The sequence below is a fragment of the Pagrus pagrus genome (genome assembly GCF_965226575.1).
Source record: "Pagrus pagrus genome assembly, chromosome: 11".
NCBI lineage: Eukaryota > Metazoa > Chordata > Actinopteri > Spariformes > Sparidae > Pagrus > Pagrus pagrus.
Window position 1 is genome coordinate 19,718,454 of NC_140195.1, and position 27,972 is coordinate 19,746,425.

General features: G+C 41.8%; 1 protein-coding gene across 2 annotated transcripts in view; it reads left to right on the forward strand.

Annotated features, from left to right (window-relative positions):
* The window catches only part of LOC311265090 (TOX high mobility group box family member 2-like), an 86,157-nt gene that overhangs the window by 39,879 nt on the left and 18,306 nt on the right, over positions 1-27,972 (forward strand). For both annotated transcript variants that reach the window (XM_084366423.1, XM_084366424.1), the window contains 2 exons: positions 1,342-1,401; positions 16,695-16,952. In XM_084366423.1, the coding sequence (XP_084222549.1) occupies positions 1,342-1,401; positions 16,695-16,952 (318 nt within the window). The remainder of the gene's footprint in view (positions 1-1,341; positions 1,402-16,694; positions 16,953-27,972) is intronic.

Sequence of the window (27,972 nt, forward strand, 5' to 3'; positions counted from 1 at the left end):
CGTTAACCAACCATTGCCCCGAGGCAGCCGCTCATTCCCCAGGCCTTTCTCCTGCAATAATGTACAGTAATTTCTCTTTCTCAGCGCTCACATGCTCTACGTAGCTCTTGCTTCGACTTTTTCCTCTCTTCCAGTGTGGATATTAGATTTCACCCCCAGGAATTCTTCCCATTTCCATCCATTAGTCGTCGGGCATTGTTTTTGAGCAGGTACCCCTTTTGATCCATTTGCGTTCTCTCATATCCAGCGTGTGTTTTTCTTGCAGGCATTCGCACATAGGCACAAAGCAGACCACCCCAAATGAAAAGGGCCCCCCGGTATCTTTACATCTGAGGAATTTGACATGGAATGCTGTCTAGTTTGATCATGTTGTCTCTGCTGTCTGTTCCCTAGTCTTCATTCCGTACATTGATTTCACAAAGGATGACCTCCATCAACAAACAAAAAGGAGGCTCAATTTGACACGTTGGGTTTCTGTGTGTATGCGTGTTATTATCCAGTCCAGTCTTCTATTTGCTGCAATTGTGGTATGACAAAGCTTCATGTCTTTGGAAGCCAAGGGCGTTTCACAATACGGCCCTTCTTCTGAACATGGTAGCAGCCTCTCAGTCACCTTGACACCGCGCAGTTTCAGTTACTGAGCCGTTTGTGGGGCAGAATCTCATTTTCTCTGGAGCTAAAAACAGAATCTGTGTTGTTTTGTCTTCGTTTGTGCCCCACTCGAGGCCGATCTCATTGGGGAATTCTTCAGGGATTTAGCTCACCAACACACTATACATCAGCGTGAGCATGTTGCGCATAGTGCTCAGCTGGTGACCCGGTGTTGTTTCTCAGCACCCTCGGGGGTCAAGGGTCATTTGTTGTTACGGGAGTTCTAACCCCGTGTCAAGCAGTGTTTTGGCACCTGCAGCAAGTGATCTTTCAATGCCTGATTAACTCGATCCTGAAGACACAGCATGCCCTCACTCAGCGGCACACACGCTGGATCCACAGGCTCAACGACAGGCACACACACACACAACCTTTACTACTGTACGCACTCACAGATTCATTCACACTCATTCTCTCCCTCATACACACAGCAGAGCCCACAGGGAAAAGCCCATCTCTCGTCACTGTGCTCATGTAGCCTAATTACCGGCCCGCTGACGAACAGTAATTACCCACGCTGCCATGCCACCACGAGGTTTAACCAAAGTGACAAAGTCATTAGTCTCACACTTCAGGCCACCCGTAAAGAGTTTTTCCTCTTCGCACCTCCTCCTCGGCCCCTAATTTTTTTTTTCACACCTCCTCTTGCACACTGTTTATTTTATTTCTCCTCTCTGTTTCTGTCCACAGTTTGATGGTGACAACATGTACATGAATGACAATAACCAAGAGTTTCGGTCTCCAAACCAGGTAAGACAGCCCACGTCTTTTTCCGATGAAGCCCACAGGCTTGTATAAATAAATGTCTGGGGAGCTGTGGTGTTATTAGCTTGGTATTGCAGGTGTCAGCATTTAACAGGGAGAGTTTTTTTAAATGATATGTTTTGGTAAATGTTGGAAAGTATTACATTTTTGCCAGTAAAGGTGCTCATTAACTAAAGGTTGGTTGTAGATAGACAGCGTGGCATGTACAACTGGAAAATCGTGGAAAACATAAGTCACAGTGGTGTGTGGTCACCCGGTTGTTATTAAGACATGTGGGTAAGACGTGTCAGTGTAAATGTGAAAACCTACCTCACTTTGATTCCTCTCATTTTGTTCTCATTATTCTAATGTTAAGTTTCCCAAAAGAGTATTCTAAAAGACAATTGAATATGAATTTGAATATTTTTGAAGTTATCATATTTTATCAGACCATCCATCAGTATGAGTGTAAAATTGTATTTCCCCACGTTGGAACATATATAAGGACAAGAGAAATTATCCTATTTCTAACCAGGAAATTGAGTTTGACTAATCTCTCCCTTAAATACACCTTGGGCTTTACAACTTTATTGATCTTATAATCGCTACAAATGACTCAGTCAAAGGTTTCCTTCCAGCACAAACAACTGTGAAGCAAAACATTTACATTATTCAAGATGTTTTTTTCACAACCTGATCCATCAGAGTCCGACAATCACGCTTTTGAGGCTGTTTTTTTGTTTTAATATATTCAATACTTGGGTTTATGATCATTGAACTGAAGACATTCTCAAGTGCCTTAAACCTGAACTTTTGAATTGGCAAAGTGTTTCCCAGCTGGGGGCGACAACTAGTTTAAAAAAAAAGTTTGATTGTTTGTTAGCTCATGAGAAAATGACCCTACTTCTAACTTGATTTATTACCTCAGAAAACAGTTTCCTAATGAGTTTATGGTCTCAATCACTACTCTCAAGTCTTCTTCACCACAGTATGGTGTTCATTTAGTAAATTACGGTCCCATTTAGAAAAAAATATTTGGCATGGCCGTCTTGTGATTGACAAATAGCTTGACAACCGCATGTCCTCATGTTCTTAGCCTGATCCAATCAGTATCCTTCCCAGCGCCACCGTCACGTCCAATTATGGTCACCTCTAGCTTCAGAAACCAAGATGGTGACAGCCGTAATACCAAACTCGAGACTTCATGATGGTAGTCCACAAACCGATGTCATGGTGGGTTTACACCCGGCTAACACTGAAATGATGAACATGTTACACATTAAAGGCTATCTGCTAAACATCAGCCTGTTAGCATTGTTATTGATGGCATGCTAGCTTGTTGATGTTAGCATTTAGCTGTGTACAAGTACAGTTATACTGTGCGGTCACAATCGTGTACTTTAATGTACAGATCACTTCCACAACCCACAGATTAAATCAGTGTGTTTAGTTTTAAAGTGTTGCTTTTTGCCACACAGCTTTGGGGCTAATCCAAGGTGGATCACTGGTGCATTACTGTTTTGTAGCCAGATAAACAGCAACAACTGTAATGTGATCTCTTGGTTAGCAGTTTACCAGGTGTCTAAAATGGACATTAAAATATTTTTCAGATCATTTAATCTCTCAAGCTTCAAAGTCATAAGGTGGAAAATGGGAATTGAGGCAAAGTGATGTCTTTTGAAAAAGCTCTCTGAAAATCATTTCTCACCACAATTGATGATTTGCTGTGTCAGATCAGCTGATTGAAATATTAAATCGGTGATGGTAGCCTTGACGCCCTAATCGGAGCATTACTCTAAAAACCTCATCCATGACCTTGAGCCTCTCTTGCTAAGTAGGAAAAAAAAACATTTAATTCCTCATAAGCCAGAGTATCTCTCCAACATGTGCCATTTGATGGATGATTTTATCCAAAGTACATTAACTCAACATATATCTTTAACATTAGAGGGATTAAAGCATCAACCCTGACAGTGTTAAATCAATGTCAACCCATTGAGCTAAACAGGTCACTCACAAATAAACCAGCGGCAATGTTTCACCATTTCGGGCTCATTGTTGCACCGGGCCCAGTCTGGAGTGGCACAGTCCTAGTCGCGCTGTCAATGAGTTAGACAGGCGCAGCGCTGAGTGCTCCCAGCTGGTACGTGGGAACACATGGCCGGACATATGGCAGAATTTGGAGCTCCAGGATTTGTTGATCCAGCGGCGAGGCCTTCATGTTCTGACAAAACACGACGAGGTGGAGGCTCCTCGTCAATTAGTGCTTCGCCAAATACTGTCAGGGAGTCACGGGACAAGGCCAGAAGGCTGAGGACGTCGGGGCACACATACACACACACACACTCGCTCTCACACACAATCACACTCTCACTCTCGCACACAATCACACACATACTGTAATAGGAAGTGACACATTCTTTGACACAAAGTTATTCATAAGTCATAAGCACATGTGCAAGTAAACGTCCTCAATTTCAGTTTCTTCCACTCGCTGGACTTTACAAACACACACACAAACATAAGTTCATACCTCTATACCTGTGAGGACCCACGTTGACATGATGCATTCACTTGTCCGTATTCCTGAACGTGACCATCACAGCTACCTAACCCCAGACTTTTGTTTGGGAAACTCAACAGTCACGTCCATTTCATGAAACAATTTTCTGGTGACTCTGGATTACCCACAAACCATGCTTTAGACTGCTGTTAGTGGAGCTACTTTCTTCCAAAGACGTCTTTTTAGTAATTTGTGTGTACTGACCCTTTAAACTAAACCTACTTATAACATTAACCCGACAGTAAAACCATGTCTTAACCCTCAAACAGCCCTTTGAAGAAGTGAAGACCAGCCAAAATGTCCTCACGTTCCAAAAATGTGCTTACACTCAGAGCATAAAACTTAAATTGGTCCTTGCAGAGACTGACAAACAGGAACATATGTACAGTGTGTGCACATAAACACACAATATATGCTCATAAACCCTGACACACACACACACATATAGCGGCACACCGTCATCCTATATATCCATAAGGTTGTCTTTCCTTTGATGTTGAGATTGAGTGACTATAACGAGAGGTCGAGGGGGGCTTTAGCAGCTTATTGTCTACTTATAACACACATCACAGGGTACGAGGTCCGTCGTTGTTAGCCACATTTCCTGATCTGCCCTAATTATGTCACTTCGCTTGCATACATGGGTTTGAGCTAATTGGGATAAATGTCCAGCTTTGTAGTTTCTTTGCTGCAGCGGTCATGTGTCAATCATCGACACCCTCTCCAGGTTCTGCAGTGTTGTGTCAACAAATACCTTCTTAGTGGATAAGGCAATTTGGGCTTTTCAAAACATGTCAGTTGCAGTTGATGCTCTGTCAGCGCCGTCATACAGAAGCTTAAACACCAGTTCTGAGGAGCCCAACGAACACAAAGTTCAGTTTGGCTTCTGATTTTTTTAATACAGCGGATTTAATTTGAAATGTAGAAGAGGGAGGATGGACACCATTGCTTTTAAAGGTATGCTGCGCAGACTTATAGACTAAAAGTGATCTCTCTCAGTCATCAAGTGATGTTGTCCACTATCACTTACAAAAAAAACATATCTGCAACCTCGTAGAGCCAGTCCCGTAGATTAGCAGCTCGCAGAACTGACTAACTCTCCTTTCGCATTACTGCAGTTATCAACGTGGCCAGATTTATTGTGATTTTTACCTTTCTTTAGTCTTTTTCTGTGCCGAGTAGATGACCATGTTGGCGTTGGTGATATATATTAAGAGAGATGGTGTAGTCACGGAGCACTTTTACCAAAAAGTAAATGGCATTTACTCTCATTACGACGAAAACTTTCCCTTAAAGTGTCTGTTCAGATGTGTCGGAGCATACCAAAGCCATTGCATATTAGTTGTCTTGTGCATACGTTTACACATATTTTCTGCATTTCCATGTATTTAAGCAGCACTTGGGTGCAGGCCATCTGAGAGGTTAACCCACAAATATCTTCAAAGCCACCACATCCGAAGATATTTGCATTTTTTTTTGTACATCAAACAAAGTTCATCACTCCGGCTGCTTGCTGTGCATGTGAGCCAATCATTCCCTAATTAATGCTTAATTGTGTGCATTAGCTGTGCAGTGTTTTGTCACATACAGCTCGCTTTTGAAGTTAAATCAGACAAATTGGAGGTTCAAGTATGGAATCATTTTCTGCATCAATTTGAAATGGTGATTACCGTCTGATGAATATGCTGAATACATGCCTACATGCTGGTATGTGTGTGTATATATTATTTTTTGAATGTGTTCCTCATTTTTATTAAGATTTAAGTACTCCCCAGCTGTGTTTGTAGAAGAACAAGATGGGACGCATTTCTACCGTGTCCCCTCTGTTTATTCCTTGTGAGCAGCTCTGCAGTAAGACTTTTATTCTTCGGCTCTGAGGAAAATGCACAGAGCTCACAGTGTCTCCCCAATGGTCAAACATATTTTGAAAGGAGGACCCTGTATGCTTTAATGCAAGCTCTAACACTGTGTGGAGATGCCCACCCTAGCCTTTACATGATGTGTGCCTGTAAAAAAGGTGCACGTAGCCAGAACAGAGGCTCCTTTGTTTGCATGTCTCGGGGTCTTCCACAGCGTATGCACTGAGGTAGCAGTTTGACACAGCCGGGAGATTGCATTACACATAACATCTCTGAGCTTTTAAAAAGAGAAAACCGCTAATCAGAAACAGCTTTAAAGGGGGCCGTTTACTGTATGCTTGGACACAATCTGTCCATTCAAACAAGATGTTTTCAAGGCTTTGAATACTGTATGGTTTCTGCACATATGGAGCACCCAGACGTTTTGATGATATTGATGTTTTCCATTTAGCTGATCTGTCGAGGTTTCGGCCTATATGCACGAGTGTGGGCGTGTTGTTTTGTTGACCATCATTGTTTATATCTGCCCACACACAGAGCTACTAAGGGGATAGTTTGTCGAATTAAAGATTATTAAACATCTCAATTATCCTGATTGACTCATGTAGCTTTGTTCCAGAAGCCTGAAACGCTGCCCACGTCTCAGATTTTGTCAGCGATTCATAAACATGTCGGTCTGGCGTGTGCTCACTGACATACTTCTTCAACAAAACATGAAAAAGAGCTCTCGCCACTGCAGCGTCTGTGTCAAATTGAAATTGAACTGAATAATAAAGAGAAAATACAGTCTGGTTATCAGGCTACCGTGCACGTGCAAGCCAAATAATGCCGACTGCAGCGTATGTATTTGCACCACTGCATGATCACAGCCAAACCAAAATGGCTGCCTCCAACCACACCCACACATATTCTAATTTTGTCCAAAACACAATTAGTGTTCTTCATTTGGATTCATATCAGGCCTGATCTGTTTGAGTGATTGTCCAGACTTGTACCTCCATGTGTATTTTCAAGTGTTTTGGCTGCCTTCTCCTCACCCTGTAATCAGTCTCTGCATGCATGTCCATGTGTATATACGCACATACGATGGATTAGGGAAAATTAGAGACCAAGAAAAAAAAAAAAGAAATCCCAAAAAAAATAGCTGGTTAGGGAGGAAGCTTGAAAGAGAAAACAAGCCAGTGGCAGGAAGAGGGAGAGTAATTTTTGTGCGTCTCTTCCTCTCTCGCGTTGTACTCGTTGTATTGTGTTCCTGAGCAGGAGAGGAAGCTCAGGGGCCACTGGTCTTCAGAGGAGCAGCAGCAAGTTTCAGCCTGTTTGCGCGTCTGTGTTTTTTCTGTTTCCAGGTGTCTTGCTGAGCCATGTGTCTCTATCGATTTGGCCGGCTGCAAGAGAACAGTGGCTGATGGTCGAGATTAGAATAGAAACCTCACTTGTTGGACGCAGACTCTCACTCTCTCTCTTTTTCTCCTCGTCTTTCTGTGTCTGTCTGTTTATTTTTGTGTATTTCTTAACTCTGACACTCCCTCACTCTCTCTCTCATTCTCTGTTTCTCCCTTCTCTCTCTGGTTTTTCACCCACGCTCATCCAGCCAACTCCTCTTCTCCTGAAAATGTATGGCTCTCACATACATCAACTAAACCTCAATTCAGACAACTCAGACATCCCTTCGTTTCTCAGTTCACTTCAGATCATTGCAATGAAGCCAAGGTAACACAAGGTTATTACACACACGGTAAATTAGTTGTTTTAATGCAAAACTCACTGAGACAACCCACTGAACTTTAATTAAGTTCAACTAACAACCTGTAAGTTATATAGTTTTCATTTTTCACTCATGTTCATTTTTGCAGTTCATAGTCTGACCCTTATATACATTGTCTGTTCATTCAGCTTTTGCTGAGACCACGGCAGGATCAGTGCAGATCAGTGAATGTATCGTCTGTTTTTGAAGTACCTAACGACAGTACGAGAAGCAGTCAAAGTAGACATTTAGGTCAGAGAGAGGGGCATGTGACTTATCTGACACACATGACATGAACAAATAATCTAAGACTCTCTGGAATTTGAGCCCAAATACAGAAGAAGTATGCTAATTTTACACCATAGAAGAACAGGGCTAGTTTGACATTTTGGGAAATGTTTCACTTTGAAATTATTCACTTTCCTGCCAAGAGTAAGATGAGAAGATTAAATCGATACCACGCTTATGTCTGCATGGTAAATATGACGCTAAAGCCTGCAGCCATCTAGTTTAGCTTAGCATAAAGACTAGAGGCAGAAATCCTCCTCAGGTTGTAACTACATATTCATGTGCAGACTTTAAAACGGCATCAATCTTCTAATCTCAGTATATTTACCAAAATGCTAAACCATTTCTTTGATATGATGCGAACGATCAGTTGAACATTTAGTCAAGAACATATTTAATTGTATGTATTTAATGTATGCATGAGCAAATTTTATTAATTTAGGCTCATTAGGAAATTTAGTTTGAGATTGTGAGATTTATGTCAAGGCCAACTAGCTTTCATTCTGAGAGTTGGCTGAAAAGGTAGATACCACTCTCATGTCTGTGTGTTACAGTAAATATAAGGCTAGAGCCAACAGCAGGTTAGCTTATCTAGCTTAGCTTAGCTTAGCATACTGATGGGAAACGGGAAGACAGATACTTTGGCTCTGTCATAAGGCTAAAAAAATGCTCACGGAAAAAAGTTCACAGATTAACACATTAAAGGCTATATCTCATTTATTCAAGCTAAGCTAATTGGCTGCTGGCTGTATAGCTTCATATTTAGCACACAGATATGAAAGTGTTATTGATCTATGAAAACATCCCAAAATGTGTCTGTTTAAAAATCAGACAAAGAAAGAAGGATAACTCTGGTACAAGCAGCTGCCATGATGGTGTCAACCATTAATAGAAATCCAGATGTTGCTTGGCCTGATGATACACCTCACCCCTTCTCTCTCTCTCTCTCTCTCTCTCTTTCTCCCCCCCTCTCTCTCCGAGGCAGAGACACCTCAGTACACCCTGGCACCGCACACCCAATGTGGGCGATGCTGATGTGAATAGGCACCGTTACTTAACAGTGACTCACACAGTGCACCATTATACCCCCACCACCACAACTGCAACACTCTCCTCACTTCACAACACTCCCCCTCCTCCCCCCCCGCCTTACACTTCACTTCAGCGAGCGTGTTTCTCTCCCCATCCTCTCTCCTTGCATCCCTGCAAGAAAAGTTAGGGGGACATTTGAGACAAAGGATGAAGAAATGAAAATTGAGGGTCTGAAAACGCCAACACACATCTCGCTCCCTCTTTGAGGCCGTACGGAGCCGCTGGCAAGGTCGCGAGAAAGAAGTAGAGATACATATTGTACTTTATTTAAATTTCAAGAGAGATCGCGGTAGCATGAATTCAGGCTGAAAACAGTTCTCAGCTCTAAACCAGCACCAGGGCGTCAATATCTGCAAACAATGCTGGAGGAACATCAGAGGAGCGTCAGCACAACATCCACGCCCATGCTAGGGGGGGATTGTAAGTTACAGTTGTAACCAGGGATCGGTAGTTCCTTATGTAGGTCAGTCCATGTCAGCCAATAAGTCCAATTACCATCAGCCTCTGAAAGAGAACAAGCTCTGACCTCTGCTCTGTTTTCATGCAGCTAAAATGGACGGAATGGATGGAGATTCTCGCTTTGTAGCAGAGTTAGGATTTTATTTATGGACGATAGAGAGATATTAGCGAGTTTGGAGGAAAACAGCGGCATGAAAAAATAAAGACGGAGAGGTCAAAGACAGGGTTGTATGGTGATGTGAGAAGTCAATGTGGAAGGACTTGGCTTTCATGATGTCTGTTGATATCAGAGGCTTTAAAGAACATCAAACCGACCCACTGTCCCACTCATTTTTGGCCTGCTCCCCTTGGTCCCTCCACAAATACATCGCCTGCAGAAAAGCAGCACCCCCCGACCAAAAAAAAAAAAAAAAAAAACTGCAACTTATCAACAGCGAGAGTGCACTCAATGATTCATACACTCTTTTAAGAGAACTTGAAACCTTGGCTCTATTTCGGTCCCGGCCTCTCTCTGTGTACGCTGCACGGCGGAGCAGAGGGATTTAGTGGGACTAAGTAGTTTGATATTTCTATTGGTTTTTCTGTGTGTATTTTCACTCTCTCTTTCCCTCTCTCTCTCAGTGATCTTTCTCATCATATGGAGACCAAGGTCATGGCTGATTGAAATATAATAGAAGTGTAGACATCTGGCCTAATACTGTGGGAAGTTAAATCTATTTTAATGGCCCCTGCCGCAGTGGATTCTCTCTGATGCACTCTTGCGCTTCACTGACAGTAAATCACAATGTTCTCTTATTACCCTGACTGGAATGAGGGCATAGAGAAAGAACAATGAGGGATCCACATCATTTGTTTTCACCCCTCCCTTGCTTTTTCCTCTCCTCTCCTCTCCGCGCTCCTCCTCTCCTCCCCTCTCCAGTCCGTTTGCGACTCATAAAGCAAGGGGCTTAAAGAGAGTGACATCATGAAAATAAAAATAAAGGGGATTATGGGCGAGCTATTGTGCCATACGTGATTACTGGGGCTTCCATGTTCCCTTGGGGGGGATGAGTGACTACGAGACAACATATTTTATTTATTTATACGATTCTCTCTAATGAATAAGAATAGGAAATGTGGCTGAGACCACAGTGTTGCGCTCCTTGTCAAAAAAAATAAAAACACAGCCCTTGGTCCAAACATTAAAGAATTTTCTGTTTCTCTCTGTTCCGGCACAAAGATCAGAGACGTTTTTTCACCCATCATCTTTGATCTACAACTGAGTGTGTTTTAAAAAAAATAAATAAAAAAATAGAACTGACTCTAATGTGCAGCACGTGGACCCTTTTCACACCCTTTCAAAACACTTCCTTTGCAGCCGAGTTCAGGTACAACCCAGCACGGGCCTCCATCTGCAATGGAGAGTCAGGTCCTTTTTTACCCACCTAAATGAGATCCATTTTGATGTGACATTTGAGAGTATTACCAGTGCATGGGGGAGCAGGGAAGAGGTTAGCTCACTGCTTCGCCATTGGCTGAAGTGCACCACAGCCCACCTTTAGTGACGGACGGAACGGATGACCCTGAGCTACTATCGGTCATGGTGAAAGGCCCACCCCCACCCCCACCCCCACACCCACACCCCTCCTCGCACACTTCACTTATCCCAGTTCTGTCTCGCTGTCAGTCAGCCCGGTGGGTCTGCTTTTCCATTCTCCTTCCATTGTACCGCTCTGTCTGCTTCTCTTGATACATCACCCAAATGGAGTTCCTTGTCGTCTCCACGTCAGGTCAGATAGCCTTTGTGGACCCGGCAGACCATCGCTGTAATAGTCGCTTGTGCAGCACACCTCGGCCATCTTCAACACCGCCGATGATGAGTTTGATTTCTGCCCTTTTCTCTGCTCTGCAAGGTTGATCTGTGAAGGTGAATTTTGAAGATGTTTTAAAGATTTACCGTTGCCATCCGTCTATCTGGAATACACAGTGTGGACGTGAAGACCTTTATGTATGCATGGCCAGCTGTTGTTTGTCGCCAAAACCATGCTGCTCTGTCATTTTTTTTCACAACGTAGCATATGGCTGGATGACTTTCCATAGGACACTGTATACTCAGTCAAAGTTATGTGCTTTTATGACACAAAAGAGTTGTTTTTCTGACTGATTAGTTATTTCTAAAACCTTGTAAGTGTTTCATATTACAGAAAACACTTTGAGTGTGTCAGTCACTGAAGCTGTAATAACAAAGTCCATCAAAGACAGACAGCTCTTGTCTTTGGACAATTTGCCCCCCATCAGCCATGACAGGCTCTCTGTGGCACCGCGCAACATATTCATTCTCCTCCCTTTGACGAACACATCATTGTTCCCAGATGAGCTGTCTTCCACTAAACACCTCATAGGCCACGAATGACTCCATCACCAAGCTAATGACTTCATCTCATCTTCCCAGCCATTTGTGTCAAAGAAACTTTAAGCGCAGCTGATTCATTTGTTTCCACTTAGGATAACTTAATTATGACAAGGTGGAGCTGTGTTTGGTTGCAGAGACTTTTCAACCAGCACGCCTACATGTCAAGGTGAAATTTCAGCTGAACTGTGGCTAACAACTAGCAATTACTCCAATCTTTTGTTAATTGTATTTCCTCTGAGGCTCTAAACATGTCTATGTTGTGTCCACAAACTAAGACAGTTTGGATCCAGGAAAATGTTTACGTGCTGGGAAGAGGACTAGAAACTATGAGACTGGGTGTCTTTGTGTGATACCTGACTTTCTGTATATAAATTATATATACTTTTTTTCCCCATAATTTTGCTGAGAAGAGCACATTTCAATAAAAAGCTTTCAAACACAGAATCAACTTAACTTGTTTTTTTAAGTATGCTGCCAAGCCAGTGACCACAGTTCAAGACATTTTCAACTGTGAAAACCACTTGATATTTTTAAGGAGACCTCAGGACAATTTCTAGCCATGTTTGTGGTGACAAAAACATGATCTTTTCCAAACCCAAAGTGTTTTTGTGCCTAAAGTTGACCAGACCATGAGCACAGCGTTTTTCACAACATAAGATTTCATATTGCACCAAAAAACGTGAAAGCAAGTTTAATAAACAGGTTTCCGTCGGACAGTTTCAGATCAGAAAACATTCATGCCAGCTTAAAATACCTGACTACAAAAACAAGACAAACTCAATGTGGTTAGTACCCAAAAAGTAAAACATGTTTTCATTGTGCGGACAGTTTTAAAGAAAGTTTTTTCACGGTTTGCATTTGATAGCTCACATCCATCTCATGAAACATTACAAAAACAGTTTCCTGCTGCAGTACTAGCTACTGTACCTTTGAAAGCAAGAACAAACACTTCCTCTGTCATCTCCTATGTAGCATAAATTAAGCTCTGGAGTAAGTTATGCGGGACTGAATGTCATTACCTCCACTGAGCTTTTGACACCTTGATGGTTTATTCATTTCAAAGTGCCGATGTAAAGCAAACAGTAAGTATCGTTAAAAGTATCCCTCAGATTCTTCTTGAAACCAGTTTTTAATGTGTGATTTTAAGACGTGGTCTTCGACTAGAGCATCATTTTGTAAGTCTGAATCTCCCATAGATCCATGGAAAAAATCAACACCTCTCCCATGGGGTGAATCATCTCCATGTTTTTCTTTCAAAGAACCAGGGCCTGCTTTATGTATGATGATAGTCAATATGCCTCGGAGCGATATCTCACATCTATAAACTATGTTAAAGCAATATGGTGTTTTGATGTCAAATCACAACTGATGTACAAAAGAAGCCCGGTGCTATTGTCTCTAAGTTAGAGAAAGAAAACAAGTAAAGAACTGATGTGTAGATTCTTCAAAGCTCAACAGCACAGTCCCTGTCTCAGAAAATGACAGATTTGCTTAAATTTCACCTCTGCAGGGAGGAGGGTGAAGGTTAGCGAGAGAAGGCTGAATCAACATTTGGCGTTTCTTTCTGACCCCTCTCTCTTTTATCCACTCTGCTCCATGTCCTGAAAGACAGTATATTTATGAATTATTTATCTATGTTTGAAAATATTAAACTTGTGATGTCCTTGTCCCGCATCTTATCTCCAAGGGCATCATAAGAAGCAGTAAAGGAAAAAAAAAATCACCAAAGCGATGGAAGGCACGGTCATAAAGTAGCCTCTGACAGCATTTAAATCTTGGTACATACATACCTCAACGTGTTCGATTACTCACTCTCACCAAACGAGCCTCTCCTTTTCCCTTATAGAGAGGGTTATACACCACATATAGATCAATCTGACGATTATTTTCACAATTAATCAATTAATCTTGTGGGCTATAAATTGTCAGAGAATTGTGAAAAGATGCTCACCACAATTTCCCAGAGCCTAAAATGATGTCTTCAAAATGCTTCTGTTGACCAACCAACAGTCCAAAACCAAAGACCTTCATTAACTATCATAAATGATAAAGAAAAATACCGAATCTTCATAGTTAAGAAGCCGGAACCAATAAATGTTTAACGTTTTTGCTTGGAAAATGACGATTGATGATGATGATTAAACAATTATCAAAATATTTGCAGATTAATTTTCTTTCAATCGACTCATCATTGCAGCTCTAGTCGGCTAACCATTTCATCTCTAATCCTGCACCTCCCTGCACGGCATTATAGAGACAGTGGTATGGCCTCGTGTTCTGGCCTTATCTAGATTTTCTTTCTATCTATGGCTGTACATATATATATATATATATATATATATGTTTAATGTAGAGTACCTGGACACAAATCATACTTTATACAGTCAGAAATAAATGCACAAACCAGCCAGTTTTGTATTTATCTTTTATAGAATTAAACCAAACGCATTTGCTTGTTAACAATAATAACAAATGACAACAATAATAAATGTTAGACAACGAAGAGACAGACATTTGTTAAACCTTTATCGTGGGAAAAGGAACTGTCAGTGATAATATTTCTGAGCAAGCACCAAACGAGGGGAGCGAGTGTTATGGGAAGAGAAAAATAGCACATCACCCCCTGATAGTAAACATACTCCCTTTTATTATTATTATTCTCTCCCTAATGATACTGCACATTATGAGACTTTTATCCTATCTTCAAGCACCAGTTCTGCTGGTGGGGACATTGTAGCTGCTGCTCGTCGTTTCTTGCCATTTGTTTGCTAAAAGTATTTGTTTGCAAGATGAATTGCTGCACTGGCAGGCGAGATGACAGCCTACACGAAGATGATATTGAATTGATTTCTGAAATGTTGCAGAACGGACTAGTTGATGTGTACCACGAGACATGAATAATAAAAATTCTATTAAAAAGCTCTTGAATGGCTGACACTGGAATATTATTTGTGATGATTAATTTTCTTCAGTCATTATAAAGGGGAGTTGGCATCAGATTGCCTCTGACAAAATTGCTTTTCATTCCCTGGTGAATACCCTCAGTATGCTTTTTGAGAGCACAAAACCATATTTCTCGGCGCAATATTATGTCAAGATAGGCCCTGGAAAAGACAACCACAGGCTCTGCTCATGTATCACCTTATTAGTGCCATAAAACCAGTGCTTTTTTACCTGCTGGGGGTCATTTGGACACACCGGATACATTTCACAGTGAGGAATGTGAGGTTTGTTTAGTCCAGCTTTTCTATTTCTAAAAAGCATGATTGGCACTATAATTATGAGATTATGAAAAAGCCCCTAAGTGAGTGTCGCTGGTGTTTTCCCACTTAATGAATTTGATTAACTGTATTTTAAAGGCGTGCAGGCTGACAGGATGTTGCTTTAAAGCTGTCAAGATTTCTGAAGCAAATTACTCTGTACAGCAGCTGTTGTTGTTGTCGAACTCTAATTAATTTGCTGTGTACGTTTGTGTTGAATTAATTCTTTACACTTTTCTAAGCACAACAATTTGCATTTCTAATTATTTTTTGTTTTCGGCACAAAAACAGCCCGAATCGACTGCTGCGGTACAGTGTCTGCTGCACAAAACAAATCTGAACAACAAAAACCAACAGGTGCCTTTAAAAGCCAATTATGAAGCTTTTTAATTACTCTGGATCAATGTTTGTCAACTTTTCTCTCAGAGATTGTTACTGAACTTCTGTTCGCCATTAAAATGTTGTCTCGTGGGCACATTTTCTTAGAGATTCAAGTGTTGAAACCAGAGCCTGATTTTATTTGTGCTGTTACTAAATGTGGCACTGTTTTGAGACGCAGGTACACACTTTTTTTATGTTGCTATGTTGTTTTCATGTGGATTTTCCCCGTGTACTTCCTCCCACGTACCAAAGAAAAATAGCTGTCGGTGGGTTGTAGACTCTAAGTTACCCGCACATATTAAAGGGATAGTACACCTCAAAATGAAAAATACATATTTTTCCTCTTACTTGTAGTGCTACTTATCCATCCAGATTATTTTGGTTTGAGTTGTCGAGTTTTGGAGAAATCGGCTGTGGAGATGTCTTTTCTTGAATATAAGGGAACCAGATTTCACTCGGCTTGTGTTGCTCAAAGAATGCACCAAAAAAGACATTTTGAAGACTCAGCAGCAAGTCTCTTTCCAGAAATCATGACCCGGTTTCTCAAGATTATCCACAGACCTTGTTGTGAGCACTTTCACTATTTTCTTTCCACCGAACTACACCCGCCAACCGTATCACTACACAGAGGAAAGCGAGTCTCTACTCATGGACGTGTAAACATTAATGGCGTCCTCGTTGGCTGAGCTGTAACGTTAGCTTGCTTAGTTAGCTAGCCTCTCGTCCATGAGTAGATGCACACTTCCTTCTTCATGGTAAAGAAGTTCCTGCTCACAACAGGGTCTGGATGAAAGGGCTAGCTAACTAAGCTAACTGAGCTAGCTAATTTTACAGCTCAGCCAAAGACGCCATTAATGTTTACATCCATCCATGAGTAGATGTTTGCCTTCCTGTATGATTATACTGGAAAGAGTAGACATTGCATTTTTTTGTGCTTTAAGCATCACATACCGAACGTAATTTAGTTCCATTATTTTCCAAAGACATCTCTACGACCTATAGCCCTAAAATTCTGCAACTCATCCCGAAACAATCTAGAAGGATAAATAGCACCAAAGATAAGAGGAAAAAATATGTATTTTTGATTTTGGATTGAACTGTCCCTTTAAAGTGTCTATCTGGCATTTCCTTTCTTTTTTTTAGAAACGTTAGGGAAAAATAGACATTTGCAACCCTGAAATTATAGTAAAAATTAGTGTAAAGGTTGCTGCGATTGCTGTGTTCCTCCGCAATGATTCCGTTCTTTTCTCCACCTTTCCAGAGCTACTCCAGTCAGGGAAGAGGCAGCAGCGGTGGAGGAGGAGCAGGGGATGAAGACTACGAGATCCCCCCCATCACACCCCCCAACCACGCCGACCCTTCTCTGCTGCACCTCATGGAGCACGAGTCGGGTTACCCCTTCCACTCTCTGCCTCACAACGGCCTGCTCAACACCTACTCCTACCCCGAGCTGCCCGCCCTCATGATGTCCAACATGCTGGGTCAGGACACCCACCTCCTCTCGGGGCCTATGCACTCGGTGAGTAAAGCTTTTTTTTTTTTTTCTTCTTCTTGTCCGTCCCTTTTTAGCTGCAGCTCTTTATGATCGTACGAGTCAAGCACTGTGGTAGGCTGTTAGTCTTCGTGGTCAGGAGGCTGGAAGTCAGCGCAGAGAAACATTTCTCTGGAGGTTTCACATGTGCGTGTCACGGAGAGTTCAGTCTTTTCAAAATGTCTCCAAAAACTATTGATCTCAAGATACTCAGTTTAAGCTACAAACTCGTATATAGAGCAATGGAACAGCAAAATGACTAATTCTTCTGTGTGCAGCTCTCAATAGTCTCAGATCATTTTTTTATTACTGCAAAGCGTTTTTCTATTAGCGCAATAATTAGCCCGGTTAGAGGCCAAGGAAGCTGAGACAGAAAAGTCTGAGGGGGGCCGGGGTCTATACGTGCAACATTAATAAATACAGAGAGCTGCTGCCTCCTTAACACCCAGACCTTTGCAGCAGAGCTCCTTTAATATCTATTCAGCTGCGCAACTCAAAGATTTCATTGCCTCAAAGTGAGCTAAGAAAGGGAGCAAGAAACTCGGCGCTGCACATTTTCATTCGTTATGATCGGCAAAGCAAAAAAGGGAACGGGGAGGGATTGGAGTGTGGGGGGTTCGAACAGAAAATCTTGACACGGAGGGGGTTGGGGGGGGTATTCCTTGTCAGCTACTTTTTATTTTCAAAAGGATGCCGAGGACCCCCGCTCTCCCTCTCACAGTAAAGGGACTTTTTCTTGTGTTAAACATGCTTCAGACCGAACATGTAAACACCCCTGGCGAACACATTCAAATGCTTTAATCATAGGATCGAACCAGATGAATTATAGATGGCCTATGTGGTGAATTATTCAACGTTATATACTTTCATCTGACATAAATATTACTTTTTTTCTCTCTGCCCTCCATCATGAATATTTATGCTTTAATGTGAGCATCCGTGGCATTTATCCTCCGTTAATCAGGTCTTATGTGATTTTCAGAATCAAACTGCATAAGTTGCAAGCTCCATTTTTTTTTCTGTGGGTGGTAGCTACTGTAAGGCCTCCATTAGAGCCAGTCTTCAGGATTAGGTCACAATCCATTGGCGATTGCTGAATATGCTTGGTGCAGGAGAAAGATGCAGTTGACTGGAGCATTTACAGTCAATCTGGCTGGAAAACCCATATAATGATTTGGGTGGGTTGATTTCAGTAGAAGACATCATGTAAGCTGCGGCTCAGGGTGCACGAATGCAGTGTTAACTTTATTCTTTAATGTGATGTCCATGCACAAGTATATGTAACAAAGCAGCCCCTTCAGGCCAGTAGTGTTTTAGTAGGGAACAGAGAGGGAGTGCCTGCTTCTTACACAGCTTTTGTTTCACCTTTGCAATTATTTATTCTCAAATAGCCCTTCAGGGTAATGTTCCATTTTCTTATTTCACACCCCCTTTTCTCATAAATGAACCGTCATTGCAATAAATCACCGCACAAACAGAGACTTGCACACACTGTGAAAGGTCCGGAGATTTATGTAACACATTCATGTTTCCCACTTCCACATTTTAGTACTACTCTAGCAGAGCCCGGCTAATAATAGCCGCTATTAATATTTCTTGTTGCCTAGCAACCCCAGCAAGTAATAGCTTACTCTGGAAAAATAGATGACCGATAAGGAAGAAGGAGGAGGAGGAGGGCGGGGGGTTTGGTGGGGTTGGAGTGGGGGGGGGATTCAATTCATTTATTATCTCCTGGGACAAGAGGAGCTTATTTCTGAGGCTGTGGAATAGGAAAGTAGGCTGTATATTGAGAAATATTTTAAAGCAATTGGAGATGACGTTATTTTCATTTCGGTTCCATTAGGGATGTTTCATTTGATGCTTCCCCAACAAAGTCAATTAACCTTAATTTCATACTGATAAAGGTATAATAAGGAAGATTGAATTTGTGTCTGCCGAATGCTTAAAGAATAATAAGGGTGGATGGAAATGGGCTCTCGGTGTAACCGGGGTCTGAAATGAAGAGACAAGCCTGTACCTTTGTTGTGCTGTATTAACAAAAGCCTCACAGACAGAAATTGGAGGAGATGGCTGGAAAACCAAAGCGCTAATCGTTCAACAGTCTTCTTTCACCATCGCTGAAGAAGCAAATAAAAAGTCAACAGCGTTACCTTGAGGATACACTTCTCTTCAATAAAAGCTATCCTTCAGTGCACATATAAACCTCCTACAAGTACAAGCTCAGCTGGAGCAACAGATACGCTTCATCTCGAGGGATGTTGTTGCTGGTTTTTGTACAACATTTAGCCTAAGGCTAAAGCTCTGTAAACTTCTCCCTGCTTTGGGATTCTCTTTTTCAGCGCACATCGATCCTACAGCAAACACAGTTAAATCATTACAGGATTGAGAGCAGTGGATTGGCCGTCATCATCGTGCTGCATAGGCACACAGTTTTGCATCAGCTCGTCCTGGAAGCTTTAAAGAGTGTGATTTCTGTTCATTTAGAATTCACTATATAATAATCTTAAGATTTCTGGCCTGCAGAAAAGCTGTATGTCTCTGCAAGAGCCCCTTTTTTTCAAGCTTAATTTTAATATGTCTGACAACCTTCTCCTTTCTTTCTAATTATGACTCCACAGGCACCATAGAAAAGTGTAGTAAATGGATAAAAGCGGTGTCAAATACATGCAATGAGTACTCTTTGGAGCTTCAACATTGATGTACATTGAGGTTTGTTTTTTCTGCTTATTTTCAGCTGGAAGATTTAGCACTTTGTTCAGGTGTAGGGTTTGATCCTCTCTGCTGCAGTCGCATGTTGTTCATAATAGTCTTAACTGCCAGTTTTGAACCTTTTCTCACTTTAAATTGCACCATTTACAAGGACTCCAACAAGCAGAAGGATCAACATCGGCTTTATAAAAGACAGAGCTGTCAATCAGGAATGCTCTTACATTCTCTTAACTCCTCCCTGCAATGCTGACCTACTCTGTCAGCGCCTTTAAATCGAGGCAGAAAGTCTTGGATGACTGGATGCTGTGAGACGTAACATGCCTTCGTGTGAATGCACATTGCTGAGGGAGAATCCCTGTCTCACCCTTAGCTGTCAGCGTTTCTGCCACCCCGACGCTGGGGGAAGAGGTGGCACCCAGGGGTCTCGTGTTCAACAAGCCCCCTGATCGTTCAGGTCTGGCTGAGGCTACGCCGGGTGGAGCTGCGAGCAAGATGTAGCCCTTTGAAAAAATAAAGGAGGAGGGACGCTCACCAGCAGACAGTAATGAGGGGTCGCGATGGAGTTTGCAGAACGGCCCCAACACGGAGCCTTGAGGGGCGCCGGCGCGTTTAAATATTGAAACAGAGCACCAGACCCTGTCTCATTACCGGCGTAATGAGGCTGGTTAGGGAGGAGGAAAGCCCCTACTGCCAAAAAAGCAGCTGCCAGTTTTACGAGTTTATGTCACACATTGAGTCAGATGACTCCGGATGGGAACTTTGTTCAGTTTTGTCAAACATGTGGTGCCAGATTAATATTTTTGGCAAGATGTGTGGCGTGTGACAGGCCACCAGCAGTCAGTGTTTAACATTGTGCTGTGTTGAGACACTAACAAGTTATTTTGACAAGTTATTGTTGATATCATAAATAATTTGTCAGTTGAAGATTCCGCTTTGGTTATTTATTTTTCAGGCCGCATTAACAGTCGTTTGATTGATTGATTGTTGTCAGGGGTTGTTTGTTTTTTGTTTTTTTCCGCCCACTTGAGAGCAGAGGGACTCCACAGCAGGCTGGCAGACACGCTGCCCTGACATATTGTCACTTCATAAAATTGTTATTGCTGACGTGTTTGCAAATAGATGTCCACATTCACACCCAGCAGCATCGGGTCAAGGTAAAGGGTAGCTCCACCAATTAACACATTAATTTGTGTTTACAAGTCTTGGAGATTATCCCTGCATTTGTAAAAGAGTAGTATAAAGCTACTTTTGTAGCTCAAGAGGAAGCTGCGTGTAATCTGATAAACTGCCTCCAGTGATGTCATCCAGCGGCTAAGTTGTATTGTGGGTAATGTAGGCACCAGGTTTTTGCAAAGGAAGAAGAATGCGCAGAATTAAAGTTGTGATATTTCTGGTTCTGCTGTGTCACATTGTGTTACATTACCCAGAATGCAACTTAGCCACTGAATGCCATCACTGGAGGCAATTAATTAGAAAACATGCAGCTTCCTCTGGATCCACAAAAGGCTTTGTACTACATTTTTCACATATGCAGTAGTAATCTTCAAGACCTGAAGTTAGTGGATTTGCCCTTTAAGCGTTCATTTAGAGTCACGTTAGTGGCCAGCTGATGGAAATATGTGTAACTCCTTTCAGCTCTAGTTCAATTTTAAACAGCCCCTTAGGAAATTATCTCGGTCTTTAGCTGCTAGATGTTTGACTTCCCCAGCTAGTTGCTTACTTACACAGTTGATACATTTAGACAGACAGAGTTGGCTGTTTTGTTTTTTTAACTACTGCTGCTGAAAAATTATTTAACAACAGGTTTAGGTTGTAACAAACAGTACATTATCGGGACGTAAAACCAAAACAATTTGCTAAAAGAGCTAAGATGATAATTCACTGAGAGCAATCACTTCACATTAACCATGGTCATTTGGTTAATTGGTAGATGATTAGTGGAGCTTTAACTTTGTAATAAAGGTAAGGATGTATAAAGCACAAAGTGACTGAGTGCATTAGTACATCTGTGCAGTAGTTAACAGTGCATAAGTAGCATGCTCACCTACAGTATACAGTCAGTGTGTTTACTGCATGTATGCGTGTGCCTTTACTTCCAGGATCAGTCTTTGTCAGAGTCACAGATTGCTGTCAGGTTATGTGAGCTTGACTTCATTTGACTTCATTTAATCGGTGAAAGGAATTTTTTTTTGCATCACTTGGCATTTAGGACACAGACAGCGGGTCGGAAAGGCCACAACTATTTTAATGCAGCGACATAAAACTGTATTGACAGCTGCGGTTATTGACAGCACAGGGATAGTTAGATATAGGCACAATCAAACCATTAAAAAGATCAGAGCGAGCCCATCGACACTGGACTGAAACATCTTAGACGAGTCGTATTCAGACAAATAAGGAAATGCACAGAAAGCAAATGGATACATGGGAAGTATAATCTGTTGTATACTGCACACATGGTGAAATCTACACAGTGACCTCAGGTGCACAGCATGTTTGAAGATCACCTTTTCCATTTTCCAAGCCCCGTCCACAATCTAATGAGAAGAACTGCCTTAAAATAAACTTTATCTCAAAAGAAAGCTGCTACGAATTTCAGTTTGACTTGACTTCACATGCTCAGTGCGGCTGGATTACTAGTGTTTTTTAAATTGAAACAGCAATCTTTTTTTTCCTTTTCTTTTTTTCCAGTGTAGGTTTTAGACATATCTCATATGACCTGCCTGCTCTGCTGCCTTTCACTGGGATAGATATGACATCTCGGTGACGTTCCCAGATAAATCACTTTTTGTAAGAGCAGAAATGTTTTCTGTTGTGGCTTTTCATTTCACAAAAAGACAGATGCCCTTCAGTGCTGCACTCCACAACAGGGGTGAACAATGTGTCTTGTAGTTGTCAAGAGAAATGACAGCGAGATAATTGGGAGGGCACTCCCGTTTCATTTAAACTGAAACAAATAGGCTTCCAAAGAGACTGTGCTTTTAAAAAGTAAAGCTTTGTTTTGTGCAGGTTATCACGCAGGGTTCGCAGTGGAGTAATGAAGAGGAGTATTAACGGATTGAGCATTAAAAACAAATGCTCATTCATTGCTGTTCATGAATATGCATGCCGCTAATTCAAATAACCTTAGGCGACTGTTACGACTAATGAATATTTAAAACAGCTTGGTCACAGAGATTTGAACACTGCATTACAGCTGACTTTCTGGGATCATCGTGTACAAGGGTAAACAATTAGGAATGGCGAAAACAGATTTTAGCGGTGATCAAAATACATCTGGAAAACAATATCTCATGTTGTCACATTAGCTACGGGCCATTGACGCTGGAAGGGAGAACGTGATGACATGCGAGAGGACAGCGAGGTGAAGAGTTGGCAATAATCACAACAATTAGTTGACTAATCAATTAGTCAATGAACAGAAAATATATTCTTGGGTTCCAGAAAGATCTTGCTGCTTTTTGCTGCTTTGCTGCTTTTTTAATATTTACAATATTAAGAGGATAATATCAATCAAACTCAAAAATGTATTCATTTGTTAAATATACAGTATTTCCTTAAAAAGCCATCCTCAGTCCCTGGAAATCAGTTTGAAACTAGAAGGGGGCTACTAAGAAGGGTCCTGCAAATATGAGCAAAGTAAAGCGGATAAAATTGTGTTGTCCTATGAAGACAGTTTATTTATTCAGTTTATTAAGTCATGAAAATCAATCAATGAAAGTTTTTCTCAATTACGCAGTGGACCCTTTAAAGATATATCAGTGTTTTCCGAAAAAATTAAAGGAATATAAATAATATAGATAGTACTATCTAGTGACTTCAGTGGTAAGTAGTATCAATAGGAGGCACAGTGCTGCTGATGGTCCGGTATAAAGTGGATGCTGGGTAGTCATGAGCTTCCTCATCCAAGAAGTAAAAGCAGCCTCAGCACAGCGGCCGACAGAGCGGCACTCACCCTCAGAGGGACCCGCTGGGTGACTAGACATGTTTACATTTACCACGCTGCTTTTGAAAAACGCCCGGCACCCTTTACACGCTGCGAGCAGGAGAATCCCGTACTGCCCACTTAAAAGGGGGCCTCGGCTGCTTCCTTTGAGGGATCAGCGTGGTGACTCGTCCTCTTCGCCACCACCGCAACGCTAATTAGGCCCACCACAAAGCCAGCCTGTGGGGATAATGTCCCATTATTAGAGTCATTTGTTTCAATTAACCGCTCTGTGATTCTACAATAGCACAGCGCAGCCCAGTGCAAAGAAGCCATTACTCTCGCCCAAGGAACCGCTGAGGTTTGGGGGACGAGAGTGTTTGTAAGAGGTTTATATGGATACCTGCTTGTGCCAGCGGTGGTGCTGCCAGGCTCCACGTACTGCCCAGTCACTGAGGGAGGATGAATAAATCCCTATTTACTTCATTTCTTTAACTTTCAAAGACTGTTACTGGCTTTGTTGTTTCAGTTTGTTTTTTTTGTGCACTTCACTGAGAACTGATCGAGGTTTAGTACACTGGATTGTTGACTTGAGTGCCGACCACTGGAAACTATATGTTCTTTCCCCCTTTATATGCAGAGAGCATTGTGGTTGACTGAATTACCATTCTACCACTGTATACTTACACTGCTCTTGTCATTTTTAGACTGCAATCAGGTTAGTTTCTGAGCTTTGTGCCGGAGGCGCTCTTCTCTCTTCTGCTCATGCATCACTCTTGTACTCTTATGTATTTTCATCACATTAGCGGACAACAGATTGCTTTCACATCAAATCCCCCCTCCCTTATCTGAGACTTGTGAAATGACAATTAGTCTAGTGCCTTCATGGCCACCGACGAGCGACCCCTGATAATAGCAGTTTTTATTGTTTGTGTACACTTGCATTCTACCTTCTGTTGGTCACAGCTGGAGGCTGAACGAGCCCACTGGTTGCAGGTTGCGTAAGGCATGAGTGTGAGAGAGATTACGACTCTGATGTGTCGATGTAAGAGGAACTGTTTGTGCAAATGGCTTTGATGACTTTTTCCTGATCATTCGCGTGTTGTTTTGAGCAGCTGTAAACCACCTCAACGTTTTTGGACACAAAACGGCAGTGGCACAAAGACGCTTATCAACTTCAAATGCTCCCGAATACAATATTTCAGAGCACTTTTAGGTCCTTTCAGCACCAGATAATGGAAACTTCGATTGTTACCAAGAGGTTGCTGCCCTGTGATGCCTCTGTTGCCAGGCTCTCTCATTGGCTTTCTCCCCCCCCCTGCTGCGCAGATGTTTACAAAGAGACATCACCAGCTCACATTAAAGGGTTCAAGTTGTCCCCTCGGGCTGTTGCTATGGAAATAACCCTGCTATGGTCGCTCATTCATGTTTGATTAATTGTTTTTTCCTCTCTATGCTGTTGCCTCTACAAAGACCTCATCATGGGAACATTTCATCTTGAAAACAAACAATAGGAAAAGATTAATATGTCCAAAGCTGTTTTATTCTCTCTTCCTGCTTTGTGGACATTTTGTGGATGTTCTGTGGTGATAAAAGTCTTAGAAATTGTATTAGTGAAGTATTAATGTTGATAAAGCCTCGCCTGTGAAGCTTTACAATCATAAAGACTGTTTTTATTTCCGTTCCCAGACTTACCTGGACTGAAGATAAGCATTTTGCCTTTTTTTTCCCCCCCCCTCCTAAATTGCACTGTGCAGCGCTGAGCTACAGCAACCCACTGGGGCCAATTAGGATGCCAGCAGAGCCAGGAAGTGCATAGCAGATGCTTTTGCCACTATTTATTAAAATCCAATCTGCGGGGGCCCCTCCAACAGCTCGTTAAACTACCGTTAATCTAATTAGCTCTCACTTGCCACTGTTTTCACCACATTACCAAATACAAGGGCCTCGACTTTGCAATTTAGGCTGATTAAGTAGGTCCAGCGCTGTTAGGCAGAGCACGCAGGGAGGAGCTCCTCAGAGCTGTCAGTCATTTTCCAGAGTCAGATAAATCATGCAGCTTAGCTCAGCAACGGCTTTGGGCTCGAGTTTGAATTAAAATATATGCAATGGGAATGTTGGTTGAAATGAAATCCACATTGCGAGCTCTGTAGCACAAGCCTGCATGTCTGCAGACATTAATGAAATCCTCCACATCACAGAGACCTTGTATATTTGTAATGGCATGGTATCAGAACTGGTTACAAATTCCATAATGGGCTCTTTTATGGATCAGGTTCTTGCGATTCCCACTGATGTCCTTTCATGTGTCTCAGATCACCGCCATGATTCTGCACTTCCGGTTCATTACTGTTTGGGCCGGGCTGTATTTTTTATTTGATGAGTGCTGCTCTCTGGACAAGTGCCTGGTTCTACTCAGAGATCTGTGCGGCGGCTTTGACATGCAGTCCCGTTCATTGCTTACAGATGGGCTGTCTGACATGGAGCTGTAATCGCTTCCAGATGAGGAGGGCACAGTATATATTTTAAGGCATATTTTAATCCATCAAGGCTGAACTAGATGATGGGAATGCACAAAGACGAGGCCAACGCAGGAGTTTTAGAACAACTGACAGTGTACGATTTGAAGAATTTATAGAAACTTGTAGTTGACTAACAGGATGTAAGAAACTATTTTAACAAGCATCTTGTATTTTGGATTCCGTCTACAGGCAGCCTTAGTTTAGAAGAGGTTGAATCATTCAGATCTCAAACAGCTTTGTTTACATTCTCATCTTGCCTTGCCAACATTTCTTAAGGCCACAATCTTGACAGCATTACACACAGGGGCACTTTGAAAATGCTGGGTGAAACCGATATCTAAATAACAACTAAATGCATGTAATAAAAACCAAAATGTAAGCCCGCATGATCCCCCTACCCTAATTATGGAAACTTAACAAAGACTTGCTTACTTTCCCTCAAAAGCCACTCCAGCATTCATTCTCCTCTGCTCAAAGATCATCTGATCACGCAGTCAGGTAGAGCAGACTGACATCATAACCGTTATTGATTTTAAAAACATAATGTTGTCTGGAAAAACTTTGGATAGCATTCATCATTTATCATACGTCTCTTCTCTGCCTGAGTCCTTACAAGCTGCGGCGTATAAATGGATGGATGATTCAGTTGACAAACATGCTTTTACATTTTTAAACCAGCTGACTTTGTAGCCGCTCATGAAAGCTGTGAGGCACAATAACTTTTTTGTTCTGGCGCTTTCGTTGCACTTACACAGCCATCAGGAAACCCACTTTTTTCCTTAAGGCTGCGAGTTACAGCTGGTGGTGAAAATTGCAGAAAAATTATATATGGCATCTTGGAATTACATTATTCTCACTGCTGCTTCTCTAACCATGGCCATTTATCTATTTATAAACCCACAAAGGCTTAGAGTCTGTAACAGCTGCACTAAGCTGCGCTTCTCTTCAGTATGCTGGTGCAGAGAGGTCCGTGCCTGTACTGTTGAAGAGATCTATTCCACTGTACCACAACATAACATATATGTTTATGCATATTGTTACACATTTCTTTGGTCACATTATTCAAAATATATTTAAAAAAAAGAAAAATAAATATTGGTACATACACAGTAAGTATGATATATCTGAAACCACTTATACATAATGTGTCATGGTTAGTTTGAGCTATTGATCCTTTCACCAGCCTCTTCTTTTAAAGTTGTTGTATCAGATCCATTCACGTTGAGACTAATGTTAATGCAGTGTTGAAGCTTTAAGCAACTACAATCAATACTCTTACATTTACAATAGATCACTTCTATTTCAAAGTGGTCTCTCGCAGTGACAAGCCCATCAAGTGTTATCACCAGACTCTAGTTCCCCTTAACTTCTAAGGAGCTTGACAGCATCTGTCAGTCATTCCTCTGGTTTTGCGATCAGCGACTTTACTGTCTAGTTCACTTTCACCGCTCTCATCAACATCATTTTTAGCCGTGGAAAACAGCTTCAGTTAAAGAGCTCCTAAAATCAGCACCGAACGGCAACAGAGGCATAGAAAGAGACTGGCTGGTGAACGTAGTGGAGCATTTAGCAGCTAAAGAGCCAGTTATTTCCCTCAGTAGTTGGTAGAGACCAAAACAGGGCAAAAAAGAAAGAGTGAATGTTCCACTTACATTCATCAGGTTGAATTAAGCAACGGTCATAAAATATCTAAATGGATGTTTGTTCAGTTTAAGACAGTTAAGGGTTTTGCTGCTACAGCTCTACTTGGTCTGGTTGGATCAAGTCGCTAATGTTAGCTAATAGTTTGGATTGATAGGCTATTGTTGTTTGACAGATGGATATGTCCAGAGCTAACAAGTAGTGGGCCAAT